This window comes from Bos mutus, chromosome 10, assembly GCF_027580195.1.
Source record: "Bos mutus isolate GX-2022 chromosome 10, NWIPB_WYAK_1.1, whole genome shotgun sequence".
NCBI classification, from domain to species: Eukaryota; Metazoa; Chordata; class Mammalia; order Artiodactyla; family Bovidae; genus Bos; species Bos mutus.
Window position 1 is genome coordinate 46,515,569 of NC_091626.1, and position 13,329 is coordinate 46,528,897.

General features: G+C 36.5%; 1 protein-coding gene across 2 annotated transcripts in view; it reads right to left on the reverse strand.

Moving 5' to 3' along the window:
* The window catches only part of MYEF2 (myelin expression factor 2), a 31,138-nt gene extending 18,060 nt beyond the window's left edge, over window positions 1-13,078 (reverse strand). The window contains exons 1-7 of one of the 2 annotated variants that reach the window (XM_005892139.3): window positions 12,783-13,078; window positions 7,036-7,244; window positions 5,750-5,802; window positions 4,574-4,581; window positions 4,378-4,471; window positions 891-1,082; window positions 65-218 (exon numbers count right to left, since the gene is read on the reverse strand). In XM_005892139.3, the coding sequence (XP_005892201.2) occupies window positions 65-218; window positions 891-1,082; window positions 4,378-4,471; window positions 4,574-4,581; window positions 5,750-5,802; window positions 7,036-7,244; window positions 12,783-12,943 (871 nt within the window). In that variant the 5' untranslated portion in view covers window positions 12,944-13,078. The remainder of the gene's footprint in view (window positions 1-64; window positions 219-890; window positions 1,083-4,377; window positions 4,472-4,573; window positions 4,582-5,749; window positions 5,803-7,035; window positions 7,245-12,782) is intronic. The other variant, XM_070377860.1, reaches the window with a different exon arrangement.
* Between the last annotated feature and the right edge of the window lie 251 nt (window positions 13,079-13,329).

Consider the following 13,329-nt stretch of genomic DNA (forward strand, 5'->3'; position numbering starts at 1 on the left):
ATCCCCACAAAATGGTATCAAACTTCAACCTTATTAAACAATGCTCAAGTATAAATCAGGATACAAATTGCTTGAACTGCTTCAATTGCTTGTTCAAAAGTGACTGTGCCCATTCCTCTGCTCTTGCCATCTTTGTCTTCTTTAATATCTGCCCGCTTTACAGTTCCAGCTATGCTGAACACTTCCTTTAGCTTCTTCCAACCAACTTTGAAGTCAAGCTTAATATAAAATCATATAAAGTTACATACCTATTAACCCCTCTCCCCACTTAATACAAATCATTTCTAAATTCTCAAAAATATAAAGAATTCTAATTCTTGTAAAACAGTGTATCAACAGTATCAAATAGAAACATCTTAAGTTGTTAAAGATCAGTAAGCTACATCTATGTTGTTCCTTACCCTTATTTTTTTCAATTCTCAAAAACAGCCTCTCAGTGCTGCTCAGTCCTGTTTTGTACATTTGAAACTTTCACATCTATTTTTACTGACAGAAATTCAGATTTTAGAAAGTATGATTGATATCACTGACTTTCAAAAGCTTAAGACAAACCAACGACAACATGCACATTCACAAATATCAAATCTAAAGAAAGAAATCCACTTACCAATATGACTAAAATTACATTCAATAATAGTACATAATATCAAGAACTGTTTGTTTATAAATTCCACAGTTCTATTTTTAAAAATCCTAAATACTTGTGTTTATACTCTAACCTTGTATTTATGGACTCAAATTGGGTTTGAGTTTATGATAATTACTGTTTGGCTTACTTTAGTTAAAAACAAGCAAAATGTTTTATAAACCTGTAACCCATTCATCTAACAATCTCATGATTAAAACTAAATATCTGAATGGCAAAATTTTAGAATAAAGCTTAAACTTACATTAGCAACAAAAATTGTGGAACCAAGTCTACCAGCCTGCAAATTACTGATAACCTCAGGAGGAATGTTTGGATTATTGAGAATGGAAGGTGGTAAATTCATCAATCCCGATCCCATATCGGGTACATGTCCTCCTGGAAATGATCCTCCTGTTCGTTGCAATGCCCTACGAGCATTTTCTCCATCAGGATCCTATAACACACAGTGAATGTTAAATGCCACTATATACATCAGTAAATCTGTACCACTAAAATAACAACTTCAAATTCTACAGCAGCTATCCAAACTGCTCAAATTACTGGCCCTCTTGAAGAGTGAGCTTTTTCTCATCCAGAGAATCCAGTCTCATAAAAACCTGTGGACAGACAAAAGATTTCAGTCTCCAGGGATGTCAATTAAATACCTCTTTCCAATCACTAAAGTCACTTAAGAACTTGAAATTAGTTTAATTTTGTCCTCACACAGGTATACAAATATATGGCACATACACATACAAATAACTCAAAGAGGCAAATACTTACTGTGACTCTTTCCTTTTCAAAATGCAGGGATGAATTCTCACCACTATACACCCAAAGCAATGTCAAATTCATATTACCTCAAAGCTTTCAATAGCAGAACAAACTATTACAAAACCCAGAAATACTGGGGTAGAGGGGAACTGTTACAATCTGCAAATTTTATTCCTGAACAAAAGAGAATTATATACACGTTCCAACCTCAAAAATGATTATAATTTGAGATGGAGAGAAGAAGATAAAGAAAGGCTAAGTACCAAGTAAAGAATGGTACCAAACATTGTTTGGTTTTGTTTTCTTTAGTTCATTAACTTTTAAGAGAAACATTCTGCCTTTAAACAAAACTAAAAAAAGGCAAGCTTAAACATACTCCTCACTTATCTCAGTAGAGTACAAAATACAAAAACCACATAAACACACAGACTACTACTATCTGCAATACCAAATGATTACAATACATGTAACCATCTACATTCTACTCTGCTGGTCCTGGTCAGGGAATTCTAATGAAAAGAAAGCTGGGTGACTTTAATAAGGAAGCCTAGAAAGCCTTCCTAGCCTTTCTAGGAAGGCTAAGAGAATAGAAGGTGAAGTGAATGTAAGAATAAAGGTATTCTGGCATTCAATGTATTCCATCATGATGAAGAAATAAAAAAGCAAAGAAATGTTCTGAAGAATGCTACATAACTTTTTAAGTTAATAAATAAATGTTTCAGGCCTAAGGTTTCAAAAACTTGCACAAATACAAAACTGAGAATAGTGGTTACCCATGGTGGAAGGAGGAGGACATAGCAGGGGAGATGCTTCATGAGCCATTAAGATAGTCGGTTTCTCCTTAACATCTTAATATTAATAAAGCATATTGCTATATTTTTATGTATGATATACATATAAACCCATATACACACAAAATCACACACATATATACCATCAAACATATATAAAATACAACTTATGTAAAACCACCTACTACAGCATGGTTTTTAGTCCTCTGTTCCCATTAGGTGTCAGTCTGTCTGTCACTGTCTACTATTGCTATGAGAGAGCCTATAATTTTATAACTGCTACTAAGCATATTTAAGTAAATTTAAAAATGTAATTCTAATATCTGTTAGTGAACATTGGAAATATACTTTTCCCTAGACTCAAACTAGTATTTCTCAGCAATGATCCTAGCCACCCATGTGAAAATCAGATAATTTCAAGAAAGGAACCTTTAGAGATAATAATCCAGAAAAGTTAATTGAATAAAGAACACCTTATCATTTAGCTCGGCCAACTCAATCATTCTTCTCTTTAAGAAGTTAAAAATAAGAAGTATTCTGTGTCACCTTGGATCACATAAATCTGTTATAGGGTCTCTGAAATATTACCAAGATCTACAATGTGCTAAAACTTAAAAGAACACAAACAGAATGGGCTTTGTTCCCAGTTAAAAAAATAACAAAACAAACACAGAACCTATAATACTTGTGCGTTTTTTTTGGCCCCACTGTGAGGTTTGTGAGATCTTAGTTCCTGGACCAGGCACTGAACCCCAGCCCTTGGCAGTGAGAACACAGAGTCCTAACCACTGGACCACCTGAGAATTCCCTGTAATACTTGTCTTTTGAAGAGGAATAGGAAACATCATAAAAAAGCAAGTCATAATTCTCAAAATTATAATTTCCTACATGGTGGTTGTTCTACAAATGTTACTTCCTTATGGGAAATTATTAGGGTATCAACACATTTCTGACAAATTGGTCCTGGCTTATGCATGAAAATTATTTAATACCAAATAAATGGCACAGCTTACTAGAGTCTAAACTTCCTCTACCAATTTTCTACTTCTCAGTCAAAATACTAACAACAACAAAAATGAAAAACCCCTAGGCTCAAACAGAATTAAAGAAACTCAGAAGGTGACTCCAATAAAGAGATAGGGGATACTTTTATTTGCTGGCAGCATGGCCTTTAATTTTAAGCTATTATTCATCTCATTTCCAGGAACACAAGACCAAGGACCAAGTTACACTCCCACCTTGTGCAGCAATAACAACAGTCAAAATTATTATTACAGTTAACTCATCACACAGCTAGAAAATGATAGAGCTGGAACTCAAACCAATACCATAATACATTAAATTGTGACTGACAGTACTGTTCCACAATGATTTGTATCCATGTTGGTGGAAACTCTTCAGCATCCCAAAGTCATACCTTCTGTTGTTTCTTATTACAGACTTTAAAAAGGATATACGCCTAAGTGGTGTGTGATCAAACTATCCAGGTAAGATTAACAATATGAACTAAAGAGAGATATGAAAATGACTTCTCTTCAAGCTAGCCATTTCCAAGGTGAATTTAACAGCTAACTGTAAACAGTTTTTCATTTTATCTTCTGATCATTCTTCTGTCAACAGATTTACACTGCTTCACACAAAGTGAATATCTTCATTTTAGGGGAGGCATCTAAACATGCATTTATATAAGTTCTGGTTATATAGTTCACTAATAGATTTATAACTTTTCTTAAATTTTAATCAGAGATAGTTTCAGGTTAAACTTATTAAAAGTGAGTATCAATTTTATTTAAATCTATAAGGTATTTGAATCACTAAGTAAACTTTATCAACTACAAGAATATCTACAATATTTTTCAAATCTGACAACACAATCTGAAAACTGAAAGCGTTTATACCAAAGTCAGCATTGTCCTCTTTAAATTTCTGAACCCTGTAATTTTTACGAATCATACACCTCTGCTTATAATAATTTGTGACAAATCAAATACATAGGATATTGCTTAAAAGCAAATAAGAAACCACATACAAGCAAAACTGTTATCAATTATATAACACTTTAATAAAGCATCTATGCTTTAAAAAAAGTTGTAATCAGATAAATAACATTACCAGATGAAAATCCAAAGAAGCCATGTCCTTTTATTCAAGTGTTTAAATTATTTTAAATACAATAAATCTTACCTCCTTAATATTCAACGGTCTTCCACTAAGATCATATTTGTTCATTGTCTCTAGTGCTTTCTTGACAAATTCTTCATCTTTGAATTCAACCACACTTAATGGGAAAAAAATTTATAGGAAATGTTTATGTACTAAGATTTTTTTCCAATCATAAATTTAAATTTCACTTAAGATACTAAAAAAAAAAAATTCTTACCCACAACCCTACATCCAGGTAGATTTGTCAATATATGCAAAAGAAAAAAAAGTTTTGGATCAGTAGATGAAGTTAATGATAGATTCTAACATTTAAATCATTAAAGCAATTGATAATACAATCACTCTGTTTTTTACACCTCCAGAATATAACAGGCAAATGACCGCAAATTTCCTATAAATTTTTAGATCTATCCATTTAGGATTGTAGAATCTAGCATGTAAGAAGCACATTTTTACTTTTAGATGTCTGTTCTTTAAAACTAAAGCAATGTCACTGCACAAATTCAATCAAGGAAATAACTGAAGGCTCTCAAATACCTATCCTTACATTGTTATGTGTGTTTTTCAAAGATGTATGGTATACAAATAATTTTAATGTAAATTTTCCAATTTTACAAAGTTCTCAAAGAAAACTGGCTACACACAATTTAATAACATCCAGTTGTAACTATGTTTTAAAAAATTTATCTAAAGAAACAAAGTAGTAGAATCATTTTTTTAAATAGTTCCTTGTCATTATTATTATTCAAAGTGCCCTTTGAATGTGATTACAGAAGTTTTATTTCTCATGCACCCAACTGGTTTTTGCTAATATAATTAAACATTGTTAAAAAGCTTTCCATTATATTCAATACGTTGCTTTTGTTGCTAAAAATAAAAATCTATCAACCAATTCCTTCTCTGTCAATTTAATCATCAATGTTTTTATATTCATCCAATTGGTCAGAGCACTGCCTTTTCTGTAGTCCTATAGGCTACCAAAGTAAGCTCTTTAGTGCAAGTTTCAAACATACATTCTGAAATAACACCTTTAAGCTATAGGCCTCTCATGGAACTCTGAGGAAATATTATCAATTCAGTGACTTTTAAAATATCCTTGAAGACATCAGAACACAACAAAAAAAAATCCTATATTAAAATCTATTGGCTAAGAAGCATTACCTTAGAGCATTAGAAAAGTGAATGCCCTTTATGAGCATTTTCAAAACCCACCTCTTCAAGGCAGCTAGTTTGGTTTGTGTGTCAGACTTGCTAGTATAAAGCCTCAAATCTTTCATAATAGAGTAAAACAAAATGAAACTTAAGTTTCCAAAAACTGGTACAAGTATTATACAAAAATTAAACTGCTGAGGAACTTTTAAACCTCAAGCAGATTATTGCCCACAGCACTTACCCTTGATTTTCCTTCCGCATCCTTAAAGAGCTCCACGTATGTAACCTCACCAACTACATAAGACATACAAAAGGAAGATACCAAGAAACAATACATTTAAACACCAGTATCTTGCTTTACTGCACACCTGTGCACAACTCTACAGAAAAGCACCTATTATTCACCAACAATCAAAACCAGACCAACATACCTCCTGTCAATGGCTATGTAAATTTAACTAATTTTCAGAAATGTACATCATCCACATTCTCTAAAAAAGCTAACAACCATATTAACCTAATTCATGCTACAGATCATATTTTGGCCAGCATGATATAGTTGGTGAACAAATGCACATATACATACAAAAGGTCCCTTAGCCTATCATATTAAAAACATCAACATTAGCACTTTTCAAATAACTTTGGTCGCCTACACACAACAGCTGTTTTAAGGTGACTTTCTACCTGAATGTCTTCAAATCATGTTTGCCGTCAATAAACTAAATTTACAAGTCATGCTTCACAGCAAGCCACACACTTTCTAAATAAAGTCAGTGAATAAAACCAATCAAATAGTTGTCACCTTACAACAGATACACCAATGCAAAAAAAATTTTTTTATTTATTAGATCAGCCTCAAAACCAAGTACATAGTTTGCATGACTATTGAAACTCAATTTTTCAAGAGATAACAAAACTAACTTTTACAAGATCAAGTATTAAAATGATTTTTCCCCAAAACAAACCATATATATAAAATGAAGGTTTTCAGGTTATTCTGAAAACAAAACTGCAACAGCAGTAACGCAATTTTAATATAGAACTGCAGAGACAGCATCATGGCATTCATGACAATGCAAACAAAATGAATTCCACAGCCAGATTCCAGACTCCACCAAGTAATAACAAAACAGCTTTTGGAAAAAGAAATAATCAGACCTTATTATTCATACTTTAACACACTAAATGTATTGCTTACCTAATGCAATAGTCCTTTAAAAAATCTATAAAAACTTCAACTAGACAAAGCAATCACTTTAACAAAATTCTTGGTGGCATGCATATGTTGGCTCGCTCCTTCCCCACTAACATGGCAAAAAAAAAAAAAACTTCATTTATCCATACTACCTTGTAATGAAATTGTACCAAGTGAAAGAAGAGGAAAAGATTAATTTATGTGTCAAGAAATAAACAAAAATCAATTTTTTGAGTCTGTGTGGCTAAGAGGAATGAAAAACGTTTCCTTATCTCCCTCCCCATTCTAAATGAAGATCATCCAACAATGAGTTTATCAAAAATAGTTACCTTTTTCTCTCATTAGATCTTTAATAGCTTGCCATTTCATGTCATATGGAATGTTGCTAATAAAAACTCTGTTACGATTTGGACCCTTCTTTTCTCCAGTGCCTGAATTCTTATCTTTTGAATAAGGATGGAATCTATTGGCCTTCTTATTCCCTGTAGATTTTTCTTTTAATTCAGATTTCTCTTCTTTGACTGATTCATCATTCTCCCTGTGAATTAAAAACAAAACAGAACAACAAAAAGAAAACCTCAGTGGTGCTTCCAATAGTGGAAGTCTATGTTAAAATAAGTATTTCACATTTATCACTTCACAAAATTCTCCCCTAAGTTAGACCTAAGGAAAGCAGCTGGAGACTCAACTACTGCCTTTGAAATTATCCAATCAATGTCTTTTCAAAGCAATGATTTTAGCATATTACCAGAGTTCTCATTTAACAACCCTTCTTGTTTCCATATTAAATAGCTGTAGCATTCAAACAAACCCAGTTTTTCCCATCATACTACTTAATAAATGTTGTTAGAACCCAACAAGAGGGGGAAATGGGTGATTTTATTCTTAGATTATTTATTCTTAGATTAAAACTGCCACCGTTAATGGAGAATTAACTGTCTGGGCCTCATTCAGAACTCTAAAAACTTAATTTACAAAATGACACACTGAAAAAGTTCGTATCTTAAAGGTTAACAGTTTCCTCCCAGAATTTTTCTCCTCCATTGCTTAAAAACATAATCAAAACACAGTTATATCTATACACTCCCCATATGACTCTCATAATTTTTGTCTCTTGCCAGTTTTGACCAACCTGATAAGGTATCCTATTATTTTCGTGTTCAGTATTCCTGTTTTAACCTACAAATTAGGATAGGGTATTTCACAGAAGCGAGCCATTTTTATTAAGAGTAATATCTATAATAGGTGGGATGGGATGGAGGAGAGAAGCAGTACTTAAATGCAACATGAACCAGAAATACATAAATCTACTTTTTAATGAGGCCCTAACTGGAAAAACATTTAAAAGACTGTAATCACATTTCAATTACATGATGCTATTCACCAAACATCTGTAACATATAAGTAAACAAAGTAAATCCTAAAGATAAAAATTTGGATATACATTTTTAAAATGTAATTTACTTTTCAAAAGCAATCTTTAACAGAAGTAACAATAGATTTCTTTTAAGCCACCAATTACCCTACTGAATTTAAATTTAATTAAAACTTCAATTTGAAAGCAATTTTTCACAAACACATACTAAGAAAAATCTCTGAGAATGATGCCCTAGGTTTCCTGGATTATTCTGACAACCAATCAGGTTTCATAATCCAGGCTCCATATTATCTCCTAAGCCAAGCAACTGTGTGATTTATACACTGCAGTACTTCACACAGCTCTAATTGTAGTCACTTGTTCTACAATACATCGAACTTTTCGGGTAGCTGTTTTTCTGGGCAGGAAACAACCTAGCCATGAGTACAGTATGTAAAATGCTAGAGAACAAAAACCATCTGCAATGATATCAGCAGTATCTAGCATGGTAACACGTGCTTGACAAATGTTCATTTTTGAACGAATAGTTCAAAATAGAAACCATACTCATCTGAGCACAGATGATGCCACTGTCTGCCAGAAAAACTGCTAAAATCAAGGAAGACACATGAGGGCCAAATATGCTTTGCCACCTCTTCAGACCTCTTTCCCTCATTAGAAATGGCATGCCTGGAAGTAATCTCCTCAACTGTACTCTACCAAGTACCCACCTGTCTAAACAGAGTGGCACTCCTATAAATGGCAGCAAGCAGTCAAAAGCCACAGAGGACTTTTCTGTTTCCTGGGTACATCAGATACAAGAACAAATCCTTCTTTCCATCCCCCAAAGAACCTATTGACATAGTCTGAATTCAATATTTTTAAAGTAAGTCTCTGTTCAGGTGAGCAGACAGCTATACAGTCCCTATCCAAATATCCCTTCCCCTGCTATTTTCTTCTTAGGTGAAACCAACTATGAAAATTGCACAAAGTTCTGAAGTATGTTCTTTTATTCTTACATGGATGTTGTAAAGTTACAACAATCTGACAACTCCACTAAAAAGCAACAATGTAGGATCATTAATTATCATTAATTCCTTCAGTAGTAATAATAATATAATCCCTTGAGTAGTAAAGGCTTCCCTGACATTTGGTAAAGAATTTGCCTGCAATGCAGGAGACCCGGGTTTGATTCCTGGATCGGGAGGATCCCCTGGAGAAGGGATAGGCAACCCACTCCAGTATTCTTGGGTTTCCCTGGTGGCTCAGATGGTAAAGAATCTGCCTGCAATGCGAGAGACCTGGGTTCAATCCCTGGGTTGGGAAGATCCCCTGGAGAAGGGAAAGGCTACCCACTTCAGTAGAGTCAGACTCTAGTGACTTTCACTTTTGAGTAGTAAAGGATATGCTCTTTACTGCTCAAGGGATTACCAGGATCTTCTAAGTTTTTCCCAATTAGTGGCATCTTAAAGATACTGCTAAACTGCTCATCTACAATGCACAAATTAAGATTACTATGGAAGGTAAGATCAGTGTAGTTGCTAAAGGTATGGTCTGATTGTTAAGAAAGTGAACTATAATAATAGGGGAAGGGTGAGAGGAACATTCAAGAGGGAGAGGATATGCGTATACTTTTGGTGGATTCATGCTGTTGCATCACAGAAACCAATGAAACACTCTAAAATAAAAATAAATTTTAAAAAAGAAACTGAACTATAATTACTCAATTTCTGAACTCATTTCTATGTCATAAATACACTATGGGAAAGTCAGTAAAGATACATGTGAAAACTCTTGAGGGAATCAAAATATTGGCACTATATTCAGAATTCCATGTAATAATCCCCAAACTATTCATCTAAGCAATCTCCCTTCTAATGTATTTGAAATGCTGTGATGATTCTATGTTACAAAAACATTATCTATTCTTGACTGAATTATGTCTACCCAAATAACTTTCTGAAAAATCAGTATCCAACATCAAATGAGGACCTAGTTTTAATATATGATTTTGAAAGCATAACACTATGAGATCCAAAATTAAGCCCAGTTCCATTCTTTACTCCTAATATGATAAAAACACTATTCTACTTCAAACACTACACCTTGCACCAATGCTTAGTATTTTATACAAGCATCATAATGTAACTCTCAATCTCCATATGCTCCAAGTTGTTAGTCACACATGAATAATGAAGCATTATAACAACACTGCTATTTTTCCTCGCATTCACTTAAGAAAAGGAGAGCTAGTATACCATTTTGGCATAAAGAAAAAGACTAGACCGAGGGAAACATCTTTAATTTCTTGTCAAAAGATATGAACATGCCAAATAAATCCTCCGTATATGAGTTTCATGATCATATGAAAGCTCACTTTGGCATTTCTTAAATGTTTACCGGGCGTTTTTAAGTACAAAGAGGAGTAAGACATAGCTGATGCCGACATAGCTGCCTCCGTGCTCAATCACTATGGACTAGCCTCAGTAAAAATCATTTCAGTCTTGATGACAAAGAGCACTCTGTTCACCTCTAAGCAACATACATTTTAAGGCAATATGTGGCCATTTTTATCAGTGCTACAAGTTCTTATCATTAAGAATATATGGTGAATCAACTCAAGGTTTATGTGTTGGGTTGCTGACTACTTCAGTTGGTGCCCAGAGTCAAAAAAAAGGTTGTGAGACTGATGTAGGTAAATGTCTCCAGTTATTTAGTATGAGTGACCCATGCCTGTGTGCTCAGTCACTCAGTGTCTGATTCTTTTTGATCCTATGGACTGTATGTAGCCCATTAGGCTCCTCTGTCCATGTGGTTTTCCAGAAAAGAATACTGGAGTGAGTTGCCATTTCCTCCTCCAGGAGATCTTCCCAACCCAAGGATTAAACACCCAGGTCTCCTGCATTGGTAAGCAGATTCTTTGCCACCCAGCCACCTAGGAAGTCCAAGTGATCCATGATGGTCTGTCGTATGTTCTTAAGGAACAGACAGTACAAGAAACCCCTGATAGTAAACTGGTTCCTTACACAACTGGGAAAAGAGGCAGGGAGAAAGATGAATTATAAGCAATATGAAAAGAATCTGCATCTGTATTTACTGGTAACATTTCTTCACCTTGTATTTACCTCTGCTTCAGTAAGAAGTGAAAGTGATTCTTTTCCCACTTCTCACTTCTATCTACACCCCCATAGGACTTTAAAAGGGATTAGAGACTTTTAGATCTCACGGAAGTTCAGATACCAGCTTTATCTGTACCAAGACTATTATACCAATCATACCCAAGTACAGTAGGGCTTCTCTCCATATTTCAAGGTTGTACTTTTTGATAAGGAGGTGGCAGGCCCATATTTAGATAAAACAAAGTACTTCTTATTTCTCATTCCACAGTTTTTCACTTATATTTATGATGCCAAATCCCTGAAAGCCCACAGTTTGGCACGAAGGATAGAAAATGCTTCATTTACTTTTTTGGTCTTCAGTTACTAAGTGCACCAGGTTCCACCTAGGAATAAACTCCACTAGGAGACAGGTCAAATCTCCTATACCCAGATCTCTGTTTTTTCTAGAAGATACTGCCCATCCTATTCAAATCCAATTGAGAGCAGGAGTACATAACAGAGCTGGGAGACCTACTTTATTTCATCTGCAATCAACCCTTAGACTGGTCCAGGTCTTACATAGTGTTCCAAACATTCTTATACAAAAGAAAAGTAAGAACCTTTATCTTTCCTACTTTAGTGTGAACATTATCTTCACTACTTTCTAGTAAATTTAGTGTTTTCACAAAATTATTAACATACTTTCAATTTCAGGTTTAAAGAGCTGGGCATGTGCAGATGAAATTTCTGACTTCATATTCCTTCTACATAACAAGAACAAAGGGAAGCACAGCATTTCCTTTTAACTGGAAATTATTATGACTCGAACCGACTACATTCTTCATCGGCACTGATGACAGCTGCAATGTTTTAAGTAGTGGGTTTCCTTCAACTAAAAAATGATCTTATTTTACCAAAATTAAGATCCTACCATTCCGCATTGAGTTTTTTTTAAAAAGCCTGTGTGGCTGACAAACATGGGGAAGCGGTAGGGAAGGGGGTGGAGCAAGGCACCACGCACCGTTCCCTTTTTAAAGTACCTCTCAGCAATTCAAGGATAACACAATGGATTCGGTCTCACAGCACAGTACTAAACTTCCTCTTAGTATACAGATCAGTTAAGAAATGAATACACACTTTAGAAAACAACAGTGAACTTATACAGCTCAGAATGAGGCCGGGAAGATTGTGGGGGGCGGGGTGCGGGTATTCCTTTTACAAACGTTCTCGGCGGTTAAGAGGCAATGTCCGATGATGTCATCCCTAGTTACTCCCTAGTGATGAACACTAACTATTGGCCTTTAAAGGGGGGGACCATTTTCCTGCAAATCGTAGCGACCACCGAGTTCTGCGTAAGGGTTCTCCAACCGAAGTCCGGGAAGAGGGGGTCTTGGGTCAGTAGCAGGGGAGGGTAGCCCCCAGGCCCGCATCCGGGTTCCCCCGGTTCGGTGCGGGCGGGGAGGGCCCGGGAGAGGGCCGACTGCACCTGCACCAACCCGCCGCCCACGGCCCGGGGACGGTTATCCTCCGCCAAGGCTCAGCCCCGGCTTCGACACCCCCCGCCCCCAGGTCGATCTCCCGCCCCACACCTCATCCCGGTCCCCTGAGGAAAAGACAATACATTTTAACGCCATTGGAGCTGCTGCTGTGCTGCGGAGGCTGCTTCTCCTGCTCGGGCGGGTGAGGTTCTCGCCGGGGCTCGCCCGGCGGCTCCGAGGGCTGCCGATGCGGGCTGTCGTCGCCAGCGGCCCTAAGCACCTCGGGCTTGTCGGCGTCAGCCATCCCGCCGCCACGGCCTCCGCCTCCGCCGCCTGCGCTGAGGGGCTCCGAGCGCGACAATGGCGGCGGCCGGCAAAGCGGTAACGGATCCCGATTTGAAAAGGCCCCGAGCGCTCAGTTGCCCGGATCTCGCGAGAACCAGTCAGGGCTGGGAGACTGGGAGATGGTGTGAGCTGGTAGAGGGGAGGGAGTGGGAGTGCGCGGGGAGGGGAGTAGAAGGATGGGTTGGTGGCGTGTGTAAGCCACCATGGCCGTAGACGGTCCTGCTCCTACCCAAGGAGGGCTTGATTTGTCCTGAAGCCCGTGGTAGGGGAGTGTTCTGAGCCCCAGCCCCTTCAGTCCTGTGGCACCCAGAGGGGTTTTCACTAACAAAAGTCGGCTCTGGGTGT